A 26,801-nucleotide genomic window follows, 5' to 3' on the forward strand; every position below is an offset into this window, starting at 1 on the left:
CTCTGTGTAAAAAGCGCAACATGTCTGGAAGGCTGCCTGGGGGAGGTGGTCTCCAAGAGGGCCCAGTGGGAGTCAGGCAGGAGAGGAAGGAGTTGCGGAAACAGAACGGGCAGCCCAGGCAGAAGGCACAGCTTGTGCAAAGGCCTGGTGTGGGAGCAAGCAAAGCACATTGCTCAGTGAAGACACAGCTTGGCCAGCGAGCCAGGCTTCCCAAAGGGCTGTGGGCATTTGCAGCTTAAAACCCTCCATCATTTCTGCTTCTGGAGGGCGGAGCAGTCCTTGGTGGGGAAATGTTGGGTGAAAGAATAAGAACAACGATGTCAGGGGGCCCTGAGACCCCCCATCAGCATACAGTCTGGTGGTGCCTGGCGAAAAGGACCTAGTGGGGGAGGGGAAAGAGGGAGGGTCTGAAAGGTGACCGATGGGACGGGCAGGACGAGTGACTGCTGCGTGGGGTGTGGGGAGGGCAGCTGAGCTGACAGCTGGTTTCTGAGAGAGAGAAACACAGAGTGGGATGGAAGGGAGCTGGTGGTGGGCGGGGTGGGGGCGGGGCAGGAGTGCCCTGGCTGAGTTTCACACAGCACGTGGGGGTGTGGGGTGGCCAGTAGATGCTGAGGGCAGGGGTTACCACCTGGAGCTGGGGTCAGCTTGTCCTAAGACGACAGACTTCCTGCATTCGCCCTGGGCCCAATACGATGGGGAGGAGCTGGCAGTGTGGGGGGCAGTGAGGAGAGCAGCAGGGGCACCCCAGGTGGTGGGAACAGCATAAGCCAAGGCCAGGAGGGTGGGCAAGCAGGGGCACCCACAAGAGACAGCTGGCAAGTCCAGGAGTAGCACCAGTGTGGGGCGGGGCATGAGTGAAGGTGGGGGCCGCCACATCCTGGGAGTCCCAAAGGCCCAACCGAGAATTCCTTCCAAAGGGGAAATTGGATGGCTTTCCAAGCTTTCACGGTCTGGTCAAAGGCTTAACAGTGGGGGGCCCCCAGGATCAGGGTCCAAGGACTTGGGGTTCTGGGTAGATGCCCGGGTGGGGGCAGGGTCCAAGACAGTGGACTCCAGGGGTGTGGGAGGAGGCGAGCAGAGCGGGTGGGAGAGGATGAGGATGAGGAGGGTGGGCATGAGGAGAGGGCGCCAGGACTCCTCCCCCACCCCCACCGCTCTGGGGCAGGGTCGCTGTCATCTCCTCTCAGTTGCTCTCTCTGCTTCTCCCCAGCAATTACACTGCCTTGTTGGGAGTGTGGATCTACGGCTTTTTTGTGCTGATTCTGCTGGTCCTGGATCTTTTGTATTACTCGGCGATGAACTACGACATTTGCAAGGTTTACCTGGAGCGCTGGGGTATCCATGGACGGTGGATGAAGCAGGCCCCCCAGCGGTGGGGGAACCCTGCCCGGGCCTCTCGGCCGGGCCAGCCAGCCCCGCAGCCCCAGCCTCCCCCGGGTCCCCTGCCACAAGCCCCCCAGGCCGTGCACACGCTGCAGGGAGACACCCACAGCCCACCATTGGTGACCTTCCAGAGCTCGTCTGCCTGGTAAGTGGCTGCGATCGGGGCCCAGGCCTCCCTAGGTCACTTGTCTTTGGCGGGCTTGGAAGATTGCAGATCACTGGTGTTTGGCTGGTTGATGACCTGATTATTTGCTTATCTTATTTGCCAAAAAGGATTTTCAGTTGCCCATGGTGACATGTGCCTGAACAGGAAGTCAACGTGAGAGGTGGAAACAGAGCTTGGAAGCACAGCTCGTCAGTTTGTTGCACTTAGAGCCTGGTGGGAGCATGATTGTCACTGAGCATTACATGGAGCTGTGAATTTCCTGGCTGCCATGGCAATAGGGGAAATTAGATGGCTTTCCGACTTCTCATGGTCTGGTCAAAGGAAACAGACCAGCCTCTGAAGGGCTCGAGGGAAGTTCTTTTCAGAATGAAGTTGAAAAATGAGCATAATACTGGGTTCCATTGTGAGCCTCTGCAAAGTCACAGAGAGCACCTGAGGTGACACAATACAGGCGGGCTGCTCCGTGATGGCTCAGGGGAGGGAAGGGAGCCAGCAAGGAAGGTGGGGTCTCAGGGTGTTGTAGGGTGGCTGCCCCAGCAGAGCCCTGCCCAGGGAGCGGATTCCAACCTGGCCTCCTCTGCTATGAATGCCATGTTGGCCTCGTCCCGTCTGGGGGGTGGGGGTGTCCCTGGGCAGTGCCGAGTTGGAGGAAGAGAGGAGGGCGTGTGTATTTTGGAGCAGGAACCCACTGTGCAGCCGGCCAGCGCCGAGGGCGGGACTCAGGCTCTGCCCAAGCCAGGCTGAGGGCAGATGCGATCCAGGGGTGGGGTGAGGGGTTCCAACGCTCTGTGGGGGCTGAGCGGCAGCCGGGGGAGCGTCATCCCAGTACCGCACAACACGGAGCCCAGGCTGTAGGGTCGAAGTACCAAACCTGCGGCACAGTGCCTGCCAAGTCCCTGAGCTTTGCAGGCAGCTCGACCTGGGTTCAAGTCCCAGCTGTGCCGTTTACCAGCTCAAAACTTCAGGAGTGACTTCACCCCCTTCACTTTCCAGTTCCTGGGAAGGAGTGGAGCGTAAGAATGTACCCCTCCCTGGCTGGGCTTGAGGATTAAATGCCCGGCACAGAGTAGGTGCGCGGTTTACTGTTGCTACGTCCTTGCAGGAGATGCGACCAAGCTGGTTAATGATCATTTAAATAGCTAATGGATAGTGACCTTTTCAATAATGAATGGCTTAAATAATTAATAAGGTACACTTAGATCAGCTTGTGCTTACTGATCAGATAATTGCCCCATCTATCATGCACGAGACAAAGACACAGGCTTGCCCAGCAAAGTGTGACAAATCTCGACTGAGCAGGTCCTCTGGGTGGGGGGTCCTGGGAATGTAGAGGGGATGGGTGGGGAAGAGGCTGGTCTCCCCCTGGAGGAGTGGGGAGCAGAGGCACCGCCCACCCAAAGGTACAGACAATGAAACGTCTGTTGGCCCAGCTCCGTTGGTAGGGCTTCCTGAAATATGGGTCTCTTGCAACGAACACACTGGGGTATTTGTCAAAATAAATGCCTGGGTCTCATCCAGACCCTACTGACCAGGAATCTCTGAGAGTATTGCCTGTAGGCACTACAGTTTGAGAACAGGAAAACGTTGTTACCAGTAGGCGAGTTTTTTGAAAATAGCCTCTATCATTTAAAGGATGCCGTCCTTTGTCTCTTGGCGGGCGCCATTCCACTTCCCGAGTCACAGCCTCTGGCTGGATAGTTCTCAGTCTCCCCCTTGCTGTGTCCCTCTGTCTGTCTTCCTCTGTGTGTCTCCTTAGGCTCCTCCTTTCCACTTTGCATGCATTGTGCACCTGCTGTGTGCAGGCACTGTGCTGTGCAATCTTCATGGAGCTCAAGGACGCCAGCTGGGGCGGGGGAAAGCTTGCCTGGCCTGTTGGGATTGTGCGTCATGCCCAAGTTTGTAGTATCGGATGAGAGTCTGAGCACGCGGTCATGGGCTCTGCCCTCTGCATGGGGAGACGTTTGACTTTGGATCTCAGAGCCTCTTCGCGTCCCACCTGGGTCTCGTATACTTGTATGGGGACTCAGAATGGTGTTTCCATAATCATCTGAGTGTTCATTGAAAAACGATCGTCAGAAACCTACAGGGATGTGACGTCAGATCAGGGATTCACGCAGTGCCTTCCAGCTCCATTCTGTCCTTGACACGGAGCTGTGACCTTGAGTGAGGAATTGCCTGCTTGGGCTTCCGTTTTGCCAACCAAGGGGAGAGACGATGGACTTGGAGAGGCAAGCGGACCTCTACCTCGCTGGGCCTGCTGGCGAGTGGCCATGGCTCTAGCCACATTTATTGAGCAATTTATTGAGCACTTGCTGTGTGCAGACACGGTAATTCTCACTACAGCCCATGGGCTGGGTGCCAGAAGCACAGAGAAATGGAGTAGCTTTCCCAAAGTCACCAGCAGATCGAGCAGTCTGGCTTCTGAGCCCCCTGCGCCCCGGCCACTTGCTCCGGGCTCCCTGTGCTCTGTGCCACAGGCGTCCCTACACCTCCCGTGTAAGGCTGCAGAAAGGGCACCAGGGGGTGTGCGCCCGTCTTCCTCTAAGTTGTTCACTTTGGCTCAAGTTTCCCAAACAGCTCCCACCTCTAGCTCTGTGCTGGGTGCTGGGGACGCAGGACACGTGGGGCACACAAAGACACAAAGACACCACAGAATGACGTGATACAGCCTGGGGTGGCACAGGCGGAACGGGGACAGCCCCAGCAGAGCTGAGCAGGTCTGCGGTTCAGTAATGCTGGCCTTATGCACCAGAGGGGAGGGGCGGTCTCCGGTGTCCTGGACAGAGGTGCCCCAGCCACGGCTTTTGGAGGTCTGCTGCCAGGTGGTGGTGTGGTCACGTCCTTGTCATCGAGTGTCACGGGGAGTGTGGCTGGAGAGGCGGCTGGGGCAGGAGTGGGCTGTAGTCAGTGTTTCTCCCAGAGCAATTCATTTCCAAATCGTCACCCTGGATCCTCCAAACACCCCCATTCCTGCAGCGGTGATCACTTCCCCTGGCATTGCCTAGATGTGTCCCCGTTGGGCACAGATGCCATCAGCTACTTCTCTGCTTGTTCACCTTTAGGGATCCCCATACCCCCACTCAGCTCTCTTATCTCAGCAGGAGCAGCCCCCTCGTTCCTTCCTGCCCAGATCGCCTGCTTACCCCTCTTTTCCTACGTCCTGATGTGGTCCCTCCTTCCCCCAAACCTCTTGGCCTCCCCAGGGACCCTTGGTTCACAGCTGTCTGTGACCTGGGTTGACGGCCCCTCTGCCCTCCCTGCTCTCCCCGTTCATCAGGCCTCTCCCCGCAGCAGCAGGGACCACTCACTGTCCCCCCAGCTCACAGAGTCCAGCACTGGGCCTGACCTCTGGCTGCTGGACTTCTGACCGAAGCCTGACTCAACCCCCAACCCCTCATGGCCCAGCCTCCGTGTGGTGTCCTAGCCACCACTGGCCGGCCAGTCACCACGAGCACGTCCCAGCCTGACAGTTACATCGAGAAATGCGAAAGCATGTGTGCAAGGCCAGGGAGCTCTTTAACTCTCATCAAAGGACTTGAAAGGCTTCTCTTCCCTCGGGGTCCCTTTCGGGAGCCTCCTGCCGATGGCAGCTGCTCCCTAAGTGTCCCCTCTCTCTCTCATTTTCGACTTCCATCTCCAGCACGCTGCAGCCTGTGGCCTTTGTCCTTCTCCCCTCCCTTGTCCCAGCTCTGTGTTTTGTGGGTAACCCCAGCTTCTCCAGTTCCTGGAGCTTCTCCTGTCTTGGCCTGCTCCCCACTTTCTCTTCCTAGAGGAAGCAGGAGCCTGAGAAAAGACCACCGTGACCTTTGAAGTCACATGATGTTTGCGGATTTCCTGTTGCCTAAGGGAGAACCATACCCTTTGCCCTGATGTTCGGGGCCGCTCGGCCTTGTCAAGAACACCCTCCAGCTTGTTGCAGAAACCATTCATGCCTCAGAACCTCCTTCCTGACGAAGCTCAGGCCCCACTTTCTTCCTGCCTCTGTGGCCAGAGTCCTTGGTGTCTGGTTTCTGCAGGGAGGACACCAGCCAACGGCGAGGCATGCCAGACAAAAAGGGGAGAAGACCAAATATCTTTTCCTTGGCATCACATTCAATACCAAGGCCTCCGGATCGGAACTCAGAAGACAGGGAATGTCCCAAGACCGGAGTTTCAAATCCTTGTGGCTTCCAGCTGGATGAGGAAATGCTGGACCTGTCCGCTCTGCTCCCTGTCCTTCCCGCCTGGGGCCTGGCCTCCGGCCTGGCCTCTGCCCACCCCAGCCGAGTTTACAGGGAAGGCCCTGGCCCTCCTTCACCTGCTCTGCTTTCATCTTGTTCCCACGGTTTGAACACTGTGTTTGCTCACTGTCATTGCTCCATGACCAGGGAGGACCATGGGGGCGGGGGAGACAGAAAGGCCCAGAGGCAGACGCTTCACCTGCTGTGTGTCCTCCGAGGAGTTGCTGGCCCTCTCTGAGTCTCAGTACCTCCCTTGGACAATGATGATGAGAGGTGAAGGAGGGCACACAGAAGTTTCTCGCCCAGTGCTGGGCACACAGGGTGGAAGAGAGCGTTGATTTTCCCAGGGAGCACCCCTTTGTTCTTCAACCAGCTGTCCCTGGGGAGGGCAGGCGAGGATGCTCACAGAGCCAGACGTCTTGGTAAAGAACGGGAGGCTTGGCCCCAGGAGGAAGCTTCAGTTTGGTGCAGGAGAGCGAATTCTAAATAATAGCCAAACCTTGAACACAGGTGTAGGTGGGCACAGTGCCGAGCTCTCAGATGGGTGCCCTGTGAATATAAGGATGAGGGTTTTGTCTACTTGGTTCAATGCCTCATCCCCAGGTGTCAAACACTTATTGGACGAGTCCCCATTTTGCAGATGATGAAACTGAGGCACAGAGAGGTTAGGTAACTGGTCCGGGTCCCCCAGCTGGTCACCAGCAGACGCAGCATTTGAACACAGGCACTCTGTTCCAGCCAGCTTGGAGGACTGCTCTTCTGCCAGGGCCGGCTCTCCAGCTGGGTCCCGTCCACCAGGGAGCCAGATGGGAGAAGGCAGGCAGGAGTCAGGAAACAGAGCTCAGGGCCTCTGGATGCCGTTGAAGCCTTGGGCAGGAACCGGAACCATGGGCTGGGGGAGGGGCAGGGCAGGGAGAAGGCGGGGTGTGGGGTCCAATTCTGGTCCAGAGAGGAGCAGGTGATCCCACGTCTGTCCTGGGCCAGGCCCAGTCCCGTGGGCTGACTCGGGTGCACACGATGGCAGTGAGCTGTGATGAGAGGAGTCAGGGGGACACGTGCCCCGCCTGGGCATCAGGGAGCACTTTCTGGAGGAGGTGATGGCTGGAATGATCTTCAGGGATGAGTAGGGGTTAAAGGTGTGGTGGTGCCAGTAGGCCGAGCAGCGTGTGCCAAGGCCTGCGTGAGGGTCAGGCCTGCCCGGTCTCTGCAGGGAGCAGCTGTCGAGGGCAGAGTGCACTTCAGCGTTCTTTTTCTGATAGGATAATAAGATTCTTTTTCTGTGAAACGCTCTTTACTGATAATATTCCACGAGAGGCCAGAAATGCCCCCCTGAAAGTCTCCCGGGGCTAAGGGCCTTCTCTCTTTCTGCTTTTTCCCAGTCCCGGGGGCCACCGTAAACCCAACAGAGGCCCCAACTCAGCCCTTGAAGGAAGCAGGCTAGGTGCCCAGGACCCACCAGCCCCCAGGGTCTGGGAGCAAGGACCAGGCCACCTCCAAAGTGACTAGGGTCTATACTGGTGGATTTTCCCACTCGACTTACTCGATTTACCAATGAGTGAACTGTGGTGTTGGAGCAGAGGGGAAACCTCCGGGCAGTCCAGTGTTTGAATCCCACGGCTGCCTCCTGAGTCACGTGACCCAGATGGGTCCTGCGGCATCTCCACCCCTCCCTGCCCGCAAGGCTCAGGGGTTGGCAGGAGGGGCTATGAGATGCCAGGAGAGGCCCGGCGCCCAGAGCCAGAGCACGGCGATCATTATTGCAAGTCTTAATTATTCTTTCCCTGTTTTAGCTGCTTACTCCCCTCAGCCCTCCACCAAGAAGCAGTCACAGTTTCCTTTCTTCTTAGACCTAATTTTTCATCATAAAATTGCCCGTGCTCGCTGAGAACGTGGGGAGGGTGGACACTAAATGGTCTCAGCGCCGAATACAGCCCATTGACCCCTGCAGCCTTCGTCGTCCTCAACACATTGTTCCACTTTATAGTCTTTGCCATCCGCACATAAAATTGTGCATCTCGGATTTTTAATTCAACGTGATGTCCTGGCGAGCTTCCTGCATTATTGAGAAGTTTTTGTAACCACTGCTTTAATGGCTGCATTAATTGTCCACTGAGAGATTGTGGTTCATAACTCAGTGGCCCACGTCCCTGTCTCGGGCCACCTGGGGGGCTTCTGATTTCCCACCTGTAATGGTTCTCCTTCCACTTCTCAGAGCATCGCCGTGACTCATGCCCTGGGTCCCTCGGCCTCCAGGATGAGAGGGTTTCCAGATGTGGGCATTGAAACGCTTTCACATGCCTGCCCGGGCGAGGGCCGCCCAGTGATCCAGGGCTCACTTCTTCCAGAAGCCGAGCACCTACATTTGAACAACTCCATCTGCTACGAAGCACTACTTTTTTACAGGCAGGAAGCAGAGTGGTTGGGCGCAAAGGCTTTGAAGGCTGACAGACCCGGGTACAAATCTTGATCCATGTTTTTTGATAGCTGGAGGAATTCCAGCAAGTGATTTAACCACACTCTCCTCAACCAGAAAGCAGGATGACAGGCTGTCTCACAAGGTGCTGTCGGGCTAAATGAGAGGAGACGTGGGAAGACCCTGGCACATAGAAACTGCTCTACCAATGTCCCTTATCTGTCCCTGGCATCACATCAGGGCATGGCAGGCTGGGCGTGTGGTGCTGAAGATAGCAGTCAGCTGTCCCTGGGCTCCACAGCCTTCTAGGCTGAGTACCAACTGGCCACGGAGCAGTGTACACACATAAAGGGTTTCAATGGATGAGTAGGAGTTTTCTGGAAGTGGAAAAAGGGCAATCTAGGCAGAGAGCAGCTCAGGCAAAGTTCCAGAGGATGGAAAGGGCTGAGGAGAAGGGGGGAGCGCTAGGGAGCCCCAAGTCCTGGGCACCACCCCCCGTGATTCCTGGTCCCTAACTGGCCACCCCCTTCTTGGTTACCTTCCCTATTCTGTCCTCATCTCCCTGACCTTAGCCACAGAGGGCCCAGGGCTCCTTCCCTGAACCTCTTCTCTCCATCTCCACCCAGCCCTGGGAAGCCCACCTGGCGCCAGAGCTCCAGTGCCGTCCACCTGCCCCCGACTCTGGGGCCTGTCTCCACTGCAGCCTCCACGGACGCTAGCCTGGTCTGTACATACCGCCAGTCGACGCAGGTAGCTCCTTCCGGGGCTGCGGTAGACACTACAAACCAGCACGGCCAGTGTTCCCTGCCCCTCCCACTGCCTCCTCAGCACAATTTTGGAGCCAACCCGCTCCCCCTTTTGCTCACTTCATATATCTTGTCAGAATACATGGAAAATGAACCCAGAATCTGCCCTCCGCACCCCTTTACTGAGACCAACCATTCTGTCCATCTTCGCACCCGGTTGGGGCAACGCCTCCTAAATCTCTCCCCGCTTTTGTCCTTTGCCCCCATGGCAGCAGAGCAATCTTTTAAAAATATAAATCAAAGCCAAGCCAGTGACTCCCCTTCTCACTAAGAGACGAACCGCAAACCCTTTCATTGGCGCACACCGTGGTCGGATACCCTCCCGGGCCCCTCTGTCCTCGTCTCCCCCACTGGCTTCAGCCACACCGGCCTCCCTGTTGTTCCTGGCGCCCACCAAGCTCACCCCCACCTCAGGGCCTTTGCACCTGACTCCCTCTGCACAACGCTCTCCACCAGATACCTGTGAGGCTCCCTACGTGCCTGTCAGGTGTCGGCTGATCAGAGAGGCCTTCCCCAGCCAAGGTTTATAAAACAGCAGCAGCGCCCCCACCCCACCCGCCGTCCCTCTCTACTCCCCTCATGCGCTGAGTTTCCTGGTGGTGATCGCTACCAGCCATTGTGTTTGTTTCCTTGTCCGCTGTCTCCTCCGCCGTAAGGAATCCTAGGAGAGTCGGGATTGGTTCATCTTGTGCTCAGCCACAGCACCTAGTAGCAGGTGCTCAATAAATGTGTCGAGTGACCGCATCTCTGTCTGCCCAGTGCCTGACACATAGTAGGCCTCTAGTAAGTGTCAGGTGAATGACTGAAGGGCATTATTATTGTTAACGATAGTATCTCCCCCTTATTGACCTAAGCGGCTGCAATAAACCGTGTCATTTAATGTCCCAACAGCACTGCAGCTTGGTCCTCCTGAGCCCTGTGTAGGAGGTGGAAACTGAGGCTCAGAGAGTTAGCGACTTTGCCCAGAGCTGCACAGCGGCTGTGCTGGGATTCACACCCAGGTCTGACTGACTCCGGAGCCCACATCCTCGCAGTGGGAAGCAGCAGCATTTCTGCCTGTACATCTTCCTGTGAGATCGATACCCTAGGATGGTGTTTACAAAGCACCTGGCCCCGTACTGGGCCCAATGATGGGGTTCTCTGTGCAAGTCAGGTCTTCGCCGCCCCTGGGATGGGAGCCCAAGGCACGTAAGGTCTGGGGCTCACCAAGCCCTCTCCAGCCTGGGCCTGGTATCCTTCTGAAAGTTGGTGTGGGTTCCAACCCGGCACTGGCCCATCACAGCTGCCCAGTGCTCAGGGTTGGGTTGCGTGGTGGGTTTGGTTTGGTTTCAGGCTCTTCATCCTTTCTCTTGCACCATCTGTGAAGGTCTTTCGCAGCCCGCAGAATCTTTCTGGGGCCCCATGGAGGAGCTGAGTTGGCCAGGCATCCACTTCCATCCCCCTGGCAGCTCACCACCTGCCTCCTTCCTCTAGAAACCCTGCCCCATCGGAGGAGGACCCGGCAGCGTGGAAACGGACAATGCAGCACGCAGGCTGTTTTAAAGAGAATTTTACTTCAAAAATCTCTTGGCCGAACTCTAGCAAACATGCAAAGGTGGGCTGTGTGGTCTCAGAGTCAGAGCTGGCCTCAGATTCTCCTTGCATGTGCTAGCGGGGAACCTTGCGCAAATCATTTAACTGCTCTGAGCCTCAGTTTCCCTGTCAGTAAACTGGACACCAGTAGACGTACCTTGTTGGGACGATTATGGGGATTTGCACAAGGCTGGCATGTGGCAGGTGCCTCGGCAAATGCTAATGGTAGTTATTGTTGTGGTTATTAGTGCAAGAGTAAAAGAGAGAAAAGCCACTCAGCACCGGTTCCCCTCCCCCACCACCACAAAGACAGGTATTTCCCATTTTCTGCCTTCTTATGCACAGGTTCTTACTCTTCCTGATAATGATGTACACGTCCTTTGGCATTCTAATTGTGCGCACTTGGCATTAAATTAGACACTATCCTCTGGTTTTATTAAATTTTTCTGGGTATCATTTTAGCAGCTACCCAGTTATCCAGATTTCACGTACTAGCCTTGGTTTAGTCGTTCCCCCCGCAAGGAAGCATTTATATAGCTGACATATTCTTTTACTATGACAAATAATATTGCAGGGGGACACACGTACTCCAGGAAATAGGGAGTGGCCACAAACACCTGTATTGATGGTTTTCCCTTTGTTTGAATTATTTCCTTGGAGTAGATTCCAGGTCGGTAAATTATTGAATCAAGGGGTGGGGGGTGACAGTTTTATGGCAATTTCTACCTGTGCCAGCCTCATTCCCAAAGGAACTGTCACCAGCAGCAGCTTTCGAGGATACTGGCCTCACAGCCCCCTCCCCAGCACAGGCACCCTCATTCTGATACGGTTTGCATTTCTTTCATTGTTGAACAACTTCCCTCCGGTTTGTTAATTAATTGCATTTCCTCTCTTGTGGGTTGCCCATTTATTTTACTGTGCCCCCAAGACAGGTGATAATTGAAGTCATTTCCATGGAGACACATTTATTTCCCAAACTCCAGTTCCTAGGTGTTCTTATCTGCATAACTCCTTCCCCCATGCTATTTACTTAATGTAGTTTTAATTGACTTTAAATCAAGTCTTTTTTTTTTTTTGAGAAAACTCTGACTTGCTCTAAGCAATGATATCTTTGGTTTAAGCGTTACACGTTTTCACAGTAAAACAAATGCATAAACGTATCCAAGATGTGCACGGCTGCCTTGCGCTGGCTCACCAAAGCTGCTGGTTACATTTTCAGGAATTTTGGGAGCCCTTAGTTAAACACAGCCATGACAAAAACGAAACAATACAAACTTACAATTAAAGAAATTATATCAAACCCAAAAGTAATAGACACTGGAAACTCTTTGTTTCCTAATTATTCTGCGACGTTTGCTTCTACATATGCTCTTGCGTTTTTGTAACTATCGTGTCTCTGTAATGAAAACCTGTGTCTGTGCTGACTACCTGGTATCTCTTCCCAACGCTGAGTTGGGTGACATCATGTTGGCAGTAGTAATACCATGCAAATGGGCAGCAAATGCTACAAATTAGGGTGTCGTCGTGTCCCCCCCCCTCCACCCCTGGCTGAAGAATTGGTCGTTAAAAGTTTACTGGCACCCACTGTGTGTAACACCTCCAATGCTCATGCGTTCAGCACCTCGAATGGCCTGCCTGCCCCAGTGGTCTGTGTACCTTACTGTGGAGAAGCAAACGTGTTCTAACGTGCTTGTGAAAGCGGAGCCCTGTCTCCGGGGACACCCATAAGACAGGCATCGGGCAGTGGGAGTAGCTAGGTGCTGGAAGGGAGATTCATCCACCGTCTCCAGCTCCTGGTCCTTCCAGAGCAAAGAAAGCAGGGCAGCCAGAAAGGCAGGAAGATGGGTCAGACCTTCCTACCACACGTGTGGTGTCTGGTCGCTCGGGTCCTGAAAGGATTCACAAGGCAGGTAGAAATACAGAAGGAAGATTTGTTAAAGTAAGAGAAGGGTCGGCTGGGCAGAGTCTGCTGGAAACTACTAAGTCGAGTCTTCGTGTGTCTCCAGGTTTATATTTTCTAACCAGGATGTAAATTGCTTTGACCTGTAGTAGAATTTTCTATTGAGTTCGGCTTTGTCCATTGGGGTAGGGGAAGCGGTTAAACTGGTGATTGCAACCTTTGCATATGCTGTGTAGACGTAAGTTGGAGCCAGGAGTGGACTCTATACAGATACACAACCTCTCGCAAGCCATGGGGCCTGCATGGCGGAAGCAAACAGAACCCTGAAACTGGTCTGCATTGTAAGTGCACAGCAAGCAGAGCCATCGAGCCCTGGCCGAAAGGCGGCAAAGGAAAGAAAGCTTTCAAAAAGTCCTCAGCTAAATTATACTTGTTAATTCAAATTACACCAGAGGTCCAAATCTCAAAATAGAAGATGTAGTGCCACCATTACAATGCCCCCTGTCTCATCAACACATTGGCTCTGGGTCCCCACAGGAAACATCCCAGGCTGTCAGCCCCTTGGCAAACTCCAACTGCATCTCCCTTTTCCCTCTCAGACACAGTCTGCTGTGAGGGAGCAGCCTAGACAGGTGAATTCAACCATTTATTCAACAAGCACTTAGGGTGGGTGGGCCATGCCCTGTGCTAAGTGCTGGGAGTAAAAGATAAGGAAAAAAATGTAAAAATCAGTGCAATCAGCCACAGGGCGAATATACCTTAGAGAAGGTTTTGGAAAAATCTCTTTGAAGATGCACTTCCGGAATGAAGCAACCCCCTCTTCCAGCCCAAGTTCCAGCTGGAGCCTCGTCTGTCTGTGGGCTCAGTGGGGTGCCTGAGCAAGGGCCTTGGGTCTCGCCAACCAGATCTACGGGCCCTGTGACTTTGGGAGAGTCACTCGCTGCTCCCAAGCCTGTTTGCCTGTCTGTGAAAATGAGGGCTCAGGAGGTGAGGAGTGTGACACACAGCAGGTGTTCAGCCAGACAGCACCCCCATTCCCACGGATATGCCGTCCAGTGGCCGAGTCAGCCTGCCAGCCTGCCCTGGCGCCCCCCGACCCGGCCCCGGGGGAGACCCACGCTGCCCACCAAGCGCGCTACTTGAAGTCTTCCTTAAGGCTCCCTAACCCGACCGTAACTGCCGCCTATTACTGTGTAAACAAAGATACCCACTCGCCTGAGTAATTAGCGAAGAGATGTTTCCACAAAGGCCTGGGTGATTCTGGAGGGTCATTAACTACCCTCCAGAAAGGAGGATGGTCCTCCATGTCAGTTGGACAGGAATTTGTATAAATGTCCTCTGGGATCCAGCGAGGACAGTGTGGACAGTCAGGTCACCATGAAGAGAAAACCGTGGTTGGGCCGATGGCTGTGATCTCCCCCAAACCATTTAGTTCAGGGGCTCTTAATAGGCCGGTTCCCCCATCAGACGCCTCTGAGCAAGAAGGAATTTATCTCCATCGGTGCGGGTCAGGGCGGACCAACGAATCTTTCCTTCATTGTTACCCCGCCATTAAAACTCTGGCTGTAACTGCTAAAATATTTGCTTCTAAGAATAGATGCTTGTTGGTGCAGCAAATGTCTCCCAACGTGGGCATTTCGGTTCCCGTCAGAATGATGGAAACCAACGCTTGCCTGTGGACCACGAGGGCGCCCACTCCTCACAGACGCCCTCCACAATGGTCTTCCTGTCCTAAGTTCTCTGAGGGGTGCCAAGGGCACTCAGTGCTTTGGCCATGAGCTCTGGGAGTGGTTCCGTCATGCTCATTGCTGGTCACTGCAGCCCGGCGGTGGCAACAACAAGGGCTCTGCGGTCCCCTGGGCTGGGTGGGCACCGGGCTCTGTGCTGCCCAGCTGTGTGTCCTTCGGCAAGCTGCTTCACCTCTCTGAGCTAGACATCGATGGGGGAGCAGATAATCCCTTGGCAGGGGGATCATGGGGACGGAATCCGAGAGGCTGTGCAGAGGACCTAGTCCAGCATCCCACTCATAAGAAGACCCCCCAAATATTCCCTTTTCTTGTCTCTGTGCACTCTGTGAGTGGGAAAAGGGTGCCTGCCAAATGCCACCCCTCCCCCAAAGTTTGAGGATGCTGAGAGCTGACCCCATAGGTACTCTACCCAGAGTAGAAAAGGGGGATATTGTGCTAGATTGTTCTCTTGTCAGCTTGGCCACTCCTGCGGCCTTTGTGTCGCAGAACCCACTTCCTGGTACGGCTGACTGGAGTTGTCTGAGATCAGGAGGTGGAAAGAGCTGTCTTACAGCTGGGGGGCATGGCCGTAGAGGTGCCCCAGGCCCATGCAGTCCTCAGGTTTTCCTCTGTGCTCAGCTCTCCTTCCCGACTGCTGATCCCACAGACACGTCCCCGAGATCTCATCGTGGACGCCCCCCCAACTGCCCCCCACGCCCCCTCGCCCCGACTCCCGCACCCTGCCAGCAGGCCCTGCCCTGCTGTCCCATCCAGCACTGTGACCCTCCGCGGAGCCTCCCCTGCCCCCAAGTGTGGAAATTCGAGTCCCTGTCGTAAACCCCTGCCTGGACCTGAGTGTTCCTGTCACTCACATGACTAAGCGTCACGTCTGTGTCACCTCGAAAGGCCTCTAACATCCAGATGTGTCCCCCACTGACATGCACATTTATTTGAGGGAGCACTGCTTGCTTCTTTCCGGAAAAGCCAGACGCAGGCCATGGTGCACCTCACAGTCCATGCCATGTGAGAAGGGAGGAAACGGGGGACTCTGTCCAGCAGCCATCGTGATGGGGACAGGGCGTGTCCATTAGCTTAAGGAAAACAGGTGAAGGGCCTTGAGCAGCTACTGGTAGTGACTTGGTCTGATGGGAGTTTGTGGGGAGCGCCCTGCCTCGGGCCGATTGCAGGAGGCAGGGAGGCCGTGGGGAGGCCGTCCCTGTGCCCCAGGGAAGAGGCTATTTTTTGGTGGGAAGCCTGGGCTGTGGCCCCAGGGGAGAGGAGTTGTAAAGGGTGGATGTACATACATCCTGGGGACTGGGCAGGTGACAGGTGAGCGGGGGATGGACAGCTGCCAGGAGGGACAGGTGGGTGCCTGATGGTCTGAGGGAGGCCCCAGGAGGGGTGGCGGACTCGGACATATTGCTCGTGAGGGTGTCCCCTCCTTGGCGATGGTGTCCCCCTCCTTGGCAATGGTGCCGGCCGGGAAAGGAAAAGACGTGTATGTGTCTTATTTGTATCCATAGTATGGGTATAGTGTGAGCGCGTGTGTTAGTATGATGTCCATGGTGTTTGTGGGCATGAGCGTGTGTTGTAGGCACACATACATGCTGGGTTGTGACCATGGCTTCAGCCTTGGCCTCTCCAGCCACCTCTGTCCTTACCTGAGGGCAGTGGAGAGGGCATGGGGAGTGGACCAGGGTGCGGGCATCTGAGGCCGGCCAGGGGAGCAGTAGTAGTAATGGGACCAGGTCAGCACTCAGACTGGAGGGAGCACAGAGATTCAGACAGAGCTGGGGTCAGGAGACCAGGAGCCATGCACGGTGAAGGGCAAGGGGCAAAGACCCCCGAGCTAGGAGGCACCTTTGTTTCACAAGGATTTACAAAATATGGACCAAAGTCTGGAGCCCCAGCCAGAGCTGGGGACACACAGTGGATCCGACCCGTCTCTGCTTGTGAGATGCTCGCTCAGGCCTGGTCCCCTCCCTGGTTCCTGGACTCACGCCTGCCTGTTTGACTTCCGCCGCCCCTGCTGGCTTTTTGTTTAACCTTGGGCAGCCACGTCACCCCCCACACCGTCACCACCAGCCCACCCCCGTGCCCCACTTCACTTTCCCCTGTGTAAGACCAGAGAAAGTTCAGATGCTTCTACAGTGTCTTTTAGATTAAAACCTCTCTGCACTTGTGCCTGGCTAATGGAGACGCCTATCAGGGACAAGAATGGATGTGGAAAGTGCTTTGAAAAATTCATAGCAGGAGGGAAAGGGAGAGAGTCTTTATTTTTGTAGAGCTGGAGGAGGGGGAGTCGGGAACACCGGCTGCGGATGAAAAGGACAGCGTCTGGAGCACTACGTGGCATTTCATGTCAACTCAGATCTCCCGGAAAAGCAAGGGCATCAAATATTTACCAAAGCGGCATTAAAAATTAACCTTTTGGATGGAGATGTTTCAAGACCCTGAGGTCCCTGAGCAATGTCCAGAAGTCAGGCGGGTGAAAGGACGCGACGGAAGGCTACGCAGGGCGTGAAGAATGAAGCTCCCAGAGCCAGGGACAGGTACCCACGGACCCCTCCTGCCCTGCTGCTAAAGCCAGAGCAGCCTCCAGCCTTGTGGCTACAGAGCACCTGGTCAGCCCCTCGGCCATCAGCCCCCCCCCCACCCCCAGTCCCCTGCGTTCCTGGCAGACGGACCAGACTGTATGTTTCCCATCAGCTCATGTGCTCCACGCGGCCGGGGCTTCTGTGGTGGTGCGTGGGCGCTCTATCCCAGCCCTGAGAACTTGGCACGCACCTTCTCTGACTCTGACCCGCCCACCCCCCGTTTCAGGGACCCTTGTCGTTAGCCTGGGCCACCTGGGTAGTCCAGGACAATCTCCCCACCTCAGGGACCGCCGTGTATACACACCAGCAGAGTTCTTTTCATCACGTGAGGTCACAGCCCCAGCTCCTGAGGAACTAGGGCAGGGACCTCTTTGAGGGCTTAGCCGTGCCTACTCGGGCGTATGTGTAGGGTCACAGGACAGGCTGCCGTTCAGCTCTTGTATGTACTGCCAGCCAGTTTTCCACCGTAGCCAAACCAGGGCTCCCCTCGGAACCTGAGAGTTCCTGGGCCTCTCCACGGCTCTTGGTGTAGTCAGTCTTTTGTATCTTGGCCCTTTCAGTGGGCTTGTAGGGTCAGCTCATTGAAGTTTTCCATTGCGTTTTCCTGATGCTTGCGTTCCCCTTTCTATGATTATTACGAAGCACACCTCCTCCGTGCAGCCTCCCAGGACCACGCCTTTTGTGGCTGCGAGTTCCGCCCGCCCTGGGGACTCTGATCCCACCTGCACGAGTTTGCCATCTCCGTGCCCACCGTTCACGCAGCAGTTCTGCGCCGTCTGCTCCTCTGTAAGATGTGCTGAGTACCATCTCCATCGCTATTGCTGTGAGAATGCGACGGAAAACGTGCTGAAAGCTCCTCGCCCCACGCCTGGCCTGCCGTATCGTCAGCGCTAAAAGACTGCCAGCTATTATCAGTGCTGAGGGGGGCGTTTGTGTGCCTTTCACCTCGCAATTAGTCCTGTTGTGCCTCGTGACTCCTCTGCTTTTGTCGGATTGTCACAGACTCGCAGTGCTCTGGAAGCGTTCATTGTTATTCAAATTGCCAGGTGCTGGGGCTTATCTTTCCAGTTCGTGTGCACACGTAGCCAGCTGCAGTGGGCCCCGCTGCTGGTCTCAGGCTCTGCACCTCTGTCACCAGGGCCTGCTGGCCTCAGCCCCCAGGCCACTGCCCTGTGAGAGCAGCCAGGCACCTAGCAGACCAGGCTGGACTCCCAGCCCCATCGCTAACTCGATACTGTGTGACCTGGGCAAGTTACGTTACCTTCCTGAGCCTCTGTTTCCCCATCTGTAAATGGGGGGAACAGTGATCTCACCTCACAGGGGTGTTGGGAGAGCTCAGTGAGACGATGCACTGAAGAGCTTGGAGCAGCCCCTGACACGGAGGAAATCCCCAGCACACGTCAGCCCGCGCTCTGCGTTTATTATGAATTGGGAGGACCTTCCTGTCTGCTCCCAGGGCACTAGGACCGTCCAGATGCCGTCGCCTGACAGTTGAAGCACTTGGTGGCAGCCACCTCTCCAGACGCACCCTTGCCAGCAGTATCTTGTGCCTCCTACTGCAGTCCCCCCAGGGACCGGGCTCTGGCTGCGCCCTCCTCCTGGAGTGACTTCCCCTCTTCCTGGCTAACTGCTCAGGCCCAGCCCGGCAGCAGCTCCCCCAGAATTCTCCCTGACCCTTTTGCCCCCGTCCCCATTCAAGGCCATGTCCCCCAAGATCTGCTGGGCAGCACTAAGGATAGTCCTACGTGACTGGAGTGGTGTCAGGTGGGTTCTGAGGCCCAGAGAGGTTAAGTGACTTGCCCTGGGTCACACAGCTTGTAAAGGGCTGACACAGTGCGGGTCTGCTGCTCTTGTCTGGGTCCCACTATGGCTCCCCCACCAGCTTGGAGACTTTGAGGGCAGGGCTCACTCCTGCCTCAGGTCCTTGCCCCCAGCGCCCAGCCCAGGCCTGGCAGAAGATACCACCAGTGCAGGTTTCAACGAGGCCTGGAGGGGGGCAACGACAATGGTACTGAGTGAGAGAAGCATTGGTGGCCCTGGGCCTGGTTCCCATGGGCTGCTTGGCAGTGAGGGGCCAGGCGATGGGGAAAGTGCCTGGGAGGACGGTGGCCCTGGGATCGGGGTAGGGAGGGGCTCTTGGTGATAGGAGCCAGCTGCCACACATGGACCTCCTACGCTCGTGGACTGCAGCTCCTGGCATGGCCAAGGCGTGGTTGTCACGAAAGCAGAAAAAAAATTGATATTTGCTGAAGCTTTGTTCCGGAAGGTTGCACAGAGGCAAAGCATTCCCAAGGCACATAGGACACAGCGGGGCTGATGGGCTGGCCAGTGTCCAGAGGGGCTGGGCTGTGTTCAGACGGGCCAAGTCAGAGCTGGCACATGGCCAGTGGATGTCCACAGCAGTGAAAGTCCTCACTGGGCAGCAGCAAGGATACTCCTACGTGACTGGAGTGGTGTCAGGTGGGTGCTGAGGTCCAGAGAGGTTAAGTGACTTGCCCTGGGTCACACAGCTTGTAAAGGGCAGAGTCGGGATCTGAACCCAGGCCTGTCTGACTCTGATGCCAGTGGCGTTTCCTGCTCCCAGACCCTTTCCCTTTCTGGTACCGTGTGAACTGATAGTCAAGCTGTATGGACGGGATGTCCAGTGAGCAGGGTTTTGAAGGATGAGTAGGAATTTGCCAAGTAGAAAAAGGGGAGGATGATCCCAATTTGTGGGAGAGTGTGTCATCACACTCGGGCATTCTGGAAAGAGAGTGCTTTAATGTGGAGGGCACAAAACTATTAGGTTGGTGCAAAAGTAATGGCGGGTTTTGCAATTTTTTTTAACCTTTAAACTGCAATTACTTTTACACCAACCTAATAGAAACAGTAATAGATGCCTGGCAATAAGAGGCCCCCAATGTCCAGCTAAGGCACAAAAACATTACCCTCTCAGAAACCATATGCAGAATTTTTTTAACATTATTGATTTTGGAATATTTCATGTTATGCAAAAAAATATATATAATGTATATATGGGCATAAACATAATGAAACGAACACTATGTTCCCACTGCCCAGAGAAATAGAGCAATGTCCTACCACAGAGGCCCTCAGCATGCCCCACCCCCTCGAGGGTCCACCAGCTTGGAGTTTGTGCTTGTCGCCCCCCGATAGAGGTGTCTCCCAATGGAGGGACTGGAGCAGCGTTAGCCCTCCGGAGAAGTCACTTTGGGAAAATACAGACGCTGGCCTGGACGTAGGGCCCAGAAGCAGGGACAGAGCGTGGAGGCCTTGGCCAAGGTCAGGGGTGGTGCTGCCTCCACTCGGAGACTGGGGAGCCTCTTTCCATGTCAGCCTGGAACAGCTAAGAGGAACAAGAAGGGATGTTGACTGCTGCCCCCACATCTCAGAAGGGCCACTAGGAGCAGGCTGTAAACACAGGAGGGGATTTGGCCAGCGTTATAAAAGTTTTACAACTAACTGAGCAGCTCACAGGGTGATGGGCTGTGAGGTAATGAGCCCACTGTCCCTGGGGGGAGCCAAGCAAACCTGGACAAACAACGACTTCTTCCACAAGCCTCCTCTGACTTACTGTCCCTCTTCCCTCAGCCCCTGGAACTCCCCATGACGTCACTGCCCCTCGAGTCTGAATCCCCTATGGTCGCTCCCCACCCAGTTGTCAGGCTGGGCTAGAGCAGCAGACACAACAGCACATGAGCCCTTCCCTCAGGGGCTGTAGGAGCCGGAGGGAAGGCAGACAATCCTCAAATGAAGAAGGCAGTAGGGCAGCTGGTGGGCGGTGCAGCAGGGAGCAGTAAAGCAGGGGGTTCGGGGTGCAGGAGGGTCAGGAAGGGCTCCCTGAGGAGCCGTCTGCACCAAGACCTGAGGTTGCTGAGAAAATGAGCCTGGCACAGAGGCCTAGGAGAGCAGTCTCGGCAGAGGAAACAGCAAGTGCAAGGGCCCTGAGGCAGGAATCCCCAGGAATGTTGCAGGAACAGCAAAGAGGCCGGTGTGGCTGAAGAGTGACAAAGGGGCATGAGAGGAGATCACATCAGAAAGGTACCAAGGGGGCAGCGTGGGGAGTCAGCAGGGCCTTTGTGATGAGAAGCCATTAGAGGGTTTCAAGCGGAAGAGAATATGTATATATGATTCTGGCTTCTGTGTTGAGAATGCACTATAGGGAGGTGTGGGCAGAGAAATCAATTAAGAGACTGAATCACCGCAGGCGAGAGAGGATGGGAGTTTGGAGCATGGTAGTGATGATGGAGATGGCGAGAAGTGGCTAGATTTTATATCTGTCTTGAATAGATGAGATTGGCTGATGGATTGGACTCGGGTGTAAGAGAAAAGGAGGCGAGGACAGAGCCAAGTCTTTGGACCTGAGCTACGGGAAGGATGGACCTGCCCTCAGCCGAGATGGAGGGGACCAAGGAACAGTGGGTTTAGAGGGAAGCTCAGGAGTTCAGTTTTGGATGTGTTAAGAACAAGAAGCCTGTTACACATGCCAGTGGCATCTCCAGGAGGCTGTTGGAATTCAAGAGTAAAGTCTGGGGGAGAGGCCATCCCGAGGACTGAGCTCCAGGGTGGAAATGAGAGAATGGGGGGTCTCTGAGGGTGGCGTCCTGGGGCAGCCAACAGCCCGGGCCCCTGGACTAGCATCTCTGACATCTGCAGTGTTCTCCATCGTATCAGGAGCCACTGCTTGTGAACCAGTGCTCTACTAAGGGACATTTCCTTGACCCTGATCTTCTAATCTTTTACCCGCATTGCTGCAGTCAGTAAGCTTGTCTGTATTTTGCCCTTGTGAACACGTTGCTGGGATCATCGTTAAGTGGAATTGCTGGGTCAGAGGGCATGTGCTTCTGTGACTTTGCTACGTGTCACACTGCCTTCCACAGAAGTGACCCTGATGTTGGTTCTGCCAGGAGTGACGCAGAGGCTTCTCCCTCACAAACCAGCCAATACACGGGGCACAACTTTTTTAGTCTTGGCGGACGTGATGAGTGAAATCACGTGGACGCTTCCTTTTGTCTGTGCCTTGGAATACTTTTTCGTTATGGCTTTGATTTGTGTTTCTCTAAGTTTAGACTTTGAATTTACTGGGTTTTCTCTTTCTTCTTGGGAATTACTCTGTGTTGATTCTCTTCCTGGATCCTTTGGGTAATTTCTCTTTTCCTGGAAATCCCCCTATTTCCTCGAGGTTTTCTGATTTAGTTGGACAGAGTTGGGTGGTAGGCTCTGTTGTTTGTCTCTGGTGACTTGTCTGTTCCCCTCATCTCCACTGAGCGCCTGCTCTATGCACCGTTATTGGTCCTGGGGACATAGGGGTGGGGCCAAACCAATGAAAAGCCCTATTTTTTATGGAGCCTACGGACAATTTAAAAAAATACATACCAGAACGTAAAATATATGGACAGGTAAATGGTGATAAGTGCCAGGGAGAAAAACAGCCTGAGAGCAACAGAGAGTCTAAGGTGGGGTGCAGTTTAGAATAGGATGGTCAGTGAGGGTCTCCTTAATAGGTGACTTGAAGGACATAAGGGAATAAGCAGTGTGTTTATCCAGGAGAGGAGAGAAGAGCCTGCTGGTGCAGGTCGTGTGTTAGCCTGGCTTCTCCAGAGAACCAGAATCAATAAGACATAAACATAAGAACAGATTTACTATAAGGAATGGGCTCCTGCCGTTTTGGAGGCTGAGAAATACCAAGGTCTGCAGCCAGCAAGGGGGAGACCCAGGAGAGCTGCTGGTGTAAGTTCCGGTGCGAGTCCAAGTGTGAAGGTAGGAGAGGACCGATGTCCCAGCTCAGAGACAGGCAGGCAGAGAGGGAATTCTGCCTTCTTCTGCCTGCCTGCTCTGTTCTATTCGCCCTCAGTAGACTGGCGGACGCCCACTCACATCAGGGAGGGCCATCTGCCTGATTCAGTCTAGAGATTCAAATATGAATCTCATGCAGAAACACCCTCCCAGACACACCCAGAAATAATGTTTAGCCACACATCTGGGCCTTCGTGGCCCAGTCAAATCGACACGTAAAAGGAGCCACCCCTGTTGGAGTGGAGTGAACCAAAGGGAGAAGATAAGGGATTTGATCAGAGAGGATACAGAGGAAGGTTTCGGCTTCTGCTCTGAGTGAGTTGGGAGCCATTGAGGGTTTTGAGCAGAGGACTGACATGATCTGACGTAGATTTTCACAGGATTCCTCTGGCTGCTGTGTGGACAATAGGCGGAAGGGGTTGACCAGTGGGGAGGCCACTGAGAGGATCCTGCTGGCTTGGACCACAGTCGGAGCAAAGGAGGCCGCAGGAATTCCAAGGAAGGAAGGAAGGGGCAATGGGATTTGCCAATGGATTGGATGGGGGGTGTGAGAGAAAGCGGGGGGCCAGAAATGCCCTGGGACTCCCATGTGAGCAACTGGAAAGATGGAGTTGTATTTGCTGAGATCCGGAAAATCGTGGGAAATGTTGGTTTGGGGAGCCAATCTGGATTTTAGTTCAGGGCATATTAAGTTTGAGATGTCTATTAAATATCCCGTTGGTGATGTCAAGTAGACAGGTTAGAGATTTGAGTTCAGGTGAGAGATTGAGGCTGGAGAGCCCTCAGTGTATAGGGTGTGTAAGTCCTTGGGGGGAGATGAGATCTGCAGGAGTGAGTAGGGATGGAGAGGAGAAAAGGATGTGGGAAGGTGGGGAGGGGCCTGCAGAGCAGCCTAAGAATGAGGAGGGGGACCAGGAGAGAAGCTGGAGTATCCTGGAAACACGAGGAGTGAACATCTGTGTCAGTGCTGCCAAGAGGGCAAGCAAAAGGAGGACCAAGAAGTGACCACTAGATGCAGCAACGTGGCGGTCTGTGGTGACCTTGACGAGGGCAAATTCTGCAAAATAGTTTGGACAAAAGCCTGCCTGGAGAGGTTAAGGGACAGTGGAGAAGTGGAATAGCTGAGCATAAGTACAGATAACTTCCAAGTGGTCACTTCCTCCTTCTACTTGACTAGATTCACCAACAGTTTCATTGTGTTTCAAAAAGAACCAAAAATTGAGTTTATATATTCATTCCTTCCTTTTACTGTTTTTAATTTCATTTCAGTCTTAATTTATCACTTTCTGATGCCTTCCTTGGGTTTATTTTGCCTTTCTTTTCTAATTTTTTGAGTTGGATGATTAATTCATGTTTTCTTGTTTATTAATATCAATATTTAAAGCTATAATTTTTCCTCTAAGCATTGCTTTAGCTGCATCCCACAAATTCTGAGCTGTAATGTTTTTGTTTTTATTATTGTCAAGTTGTCCGGTAATTTTTATTTTTGGCTTTCTCTTTGACTTGAGTTATTTTAAAGAATTTTAAAACTTTTTAGTGGTAGAATTTGTTTTCTTTTGTGGTTTTGTTAATATAGGTAATAGTTTCAAACTCTACTGTATTGAGATTAGAGAATTTTGTCTTATCTCTACTTTTTGGAAGTTACTTTCTTTGTAGCCTGGCAGTCATTTTGTGTGTGTGCATTTTCAACAGTATTTAAACAGAAGGTGGATTCTGCTAATACACACACACACACACACACACACACACACACGCACACACACATACACACAGTGTTATTAATTAGATTATTTAGCTCCCTAGATCCTTATTTATGTTTTTGCCATCTTCATCCCTAATGGACTGAAAGAGATGAATTAAAAGGCACTAATACCAGTATACTCTCATACTCTTTTTTTCTTTCTACTTTTCCAGCAGTTCTTGCTCAATGGATGTTGACACCATGTTATTTGGTGCATAGACACTCATTACTTTTAGATCCTCATGGTGACTCTTATCTTTGATTTCCACACAATGTCCTTCTTTTTCTCATTAAATATTTCTTGCCTTAACTTCAGCTTTATCTAATAATCAGGTCAAAACCCCTGGTTTCTCTTGGTTTGCATTTGTTTGATATGTTTCTGCTCATCCTTTTTTTTTTTTTTAATTTGGTAAAACATATAACATAAAATTTACCATTTTAACCATTTTTAAGTGTGCAGTTCAGTGGCATTAAATACATTCACCTTGTTATGTGGCCATCACTAGAATTTTTTCATCATCTGTCTATTCTTTCATATTAAACCTTTCTGAATCATTCTACCTTCAGCAGATTTTGTTTGTAATACAGTCTGAGAGTCATTTTTCTTTTTTTCACAAGTGTATAAGGCTCATTAACATTTACTGACATGGCAGATATATTTGGTCTCAGTTCTGTCATGATAGTTTATTATATGCTTTCTGCTTTTATAGGTTTTGTGGGGGTTGTCAATTTTCACCATATGGTCTCTGTTTTCTTTGTTTTATTTTTTGTGTATATTCTACTGACATTTTGGAAAAGCTGTGTTTTTGATCCCATGGTTATCTTCATAATTATACTGTTATATGATACCTTTAATCCTCTATTTATTTGGACAATGTTTATTTTCTCCCTGGTATGAATGATTCCCTTCCCTTCTCTACCTCCCATTAAATGATTTTAGTTGATTCTATCATATGTTATATTATTTTTCTATTTATCTCTGTATCTCTAATTTTACTTACACCTCTAAATGATTCTGTAGATATGCAACTATAAATGAATAAGATGTAGTTTATGTATATTACCTCCCTCCTTCTCACCTCTCCCTCTCCTGTTATTTATATCTGTTCTCTATTTTCTCTTTCATTCTTTTCTATAATAGTCACAATCTTTAGATTTGTTTCAGACATAGTCCTACAATTAAATAGATTCTCACGGTCAGTGCTCTGCCCAGAGTTACTTCATCTACATTTGGGTACCCTAACTGTGTCCTCTAGCAATTTATATAAGAAGAGCTCATGGGAGCTATAATTAAAAAACAACACGAATATGCAAAAAGTTTTCCTGTTGACTTTATACTTAAAACATGGTTCATCTGGGCTTTAATTTCTTGGTTCATTCATTCGTTAAACAAATATTTATCAAACCCCTACTATATGCCAGTTACTATTCTAGACCCTGACAATACAAAAATGAACACAACACACAAACACCTTGGCCTTTTTGTAGCTTACTTTCTAGTTTGGGGAGACAAACAGTAACCTGGACCAGTAAGTACCATATGAAATGTGCTAGAGATACATGCTGTGGAGAAAAATAAGGCAGGTGGTGGGGGACTGTGACCTAGTTTTTTGCCTGTGAAGCACAGGAGAAGGCTCCATGGACTCTCTCATCCTTAGATGCCATGCACACATTCCCAGTGGTGCAGGATGGGGGCTGGGCTCAGCCCCTTGGAGTATGACTCACTCCAGAAAGATGGGCTGTGCTGCTTTGTCAGATTCCCCTCCCTCAAATTCTCCACAGCCCCTGCTAACATACTCTAGAGCTTGGTCGAAGATGTTTCATCAGTTAAAGAGCTGTAATCAGATGCAAGTGGCAGAAACCCAGACACACTAGTTTGGAGGTGGACAGTCGGGGACTACCAGAACCAAGTTTCTCTCTGCTTTCCATTCCACCTGCATTCGTGAGGTGTTTCATTCTTGTGCTCTTACTAGATTCATATCCCCTTCCAAGTAGATTTCCACTTACACGGCCAGATGGGGTCATGTGACCACCCCTGTCTTCAAGGGAGTCTGGGAAAGTGAGCATTTGTGCCTGGGCAATTGTCCTATAAATGGGTATAAGACAGGGAATTCACAATGCCTGCCACAGATGGAGTTTGTGTTTCTCGTCCTCACTGTCCTTGTTTGGAGGTGATTTGAGAGAAGAAAGGGCTCAGGCAACTTGACCCTGCCTATCAAAGGTATAAGTGACCCAGGCACCAGTGTTTACACTCCTGATCCTGCCCTGTTGGTCTCCTGGCCTGTCCCTGTGCCAGCAGTGCCCCGGTTTCCTCTCCATGGCTTTGTACGACATAGTCATGTCCAGTGGTGTGACTCAAAGATTCATAATGGTTTTTATTATAATTATGAATGGTATCTGTATCCATTCTTAATATTTTTTTAGTTTGTTGTAGCCAGGGTGACCATATAGTTTATCATCAAAATCAAAATGCCTTT

At 52.7% G+C, this 26,801-nt stretch overlaps 1 protein-coding gene across 3 annotated transcripts in view; it reads left to right on the forward strand.

Annotated features, from left to right (window-relative positions):
• The window catches only part of SHISAL1 (shisa like 1), a gene marked incomplete at its 3' end in the record, with an annotated part of 126,052 nt that overhangs the window by 92,782 nt on the left and 6,469 nt on the right, over positions 1–26,801 (forward strand). For 2 of the 3 annotated variants that reach the window (XM_081061565.1, XM_081061564.1), the window contains exon 4: positions 1,214–1,535. In XM_081061565.1, coding sequence (XP_080917691.1) covers positions 1,214–1,535 — 322 coding nt within the window. Of the gene's footprint in view, positions 1–1,213; positions 1,536–26,801 lie in introns of those variants that run through there. The other variant, XM_081061566.1, reaches the window with a different exon arrangement.

Source organism: Rhinolophus hipposideros (assembly GCF_964194185.1).
Source record: "Rhinolophus hipposideros genome assembly, chromosome: 9".
In the NCBI taxonomy this organism is placed as follows: domain Eukaryota; kingdom Metazoa; phylum Chordata; class Mammalia; order Chiroptera; family Rhinolophidae; genus Rhinolophus; species Rhinolophus hipposideros.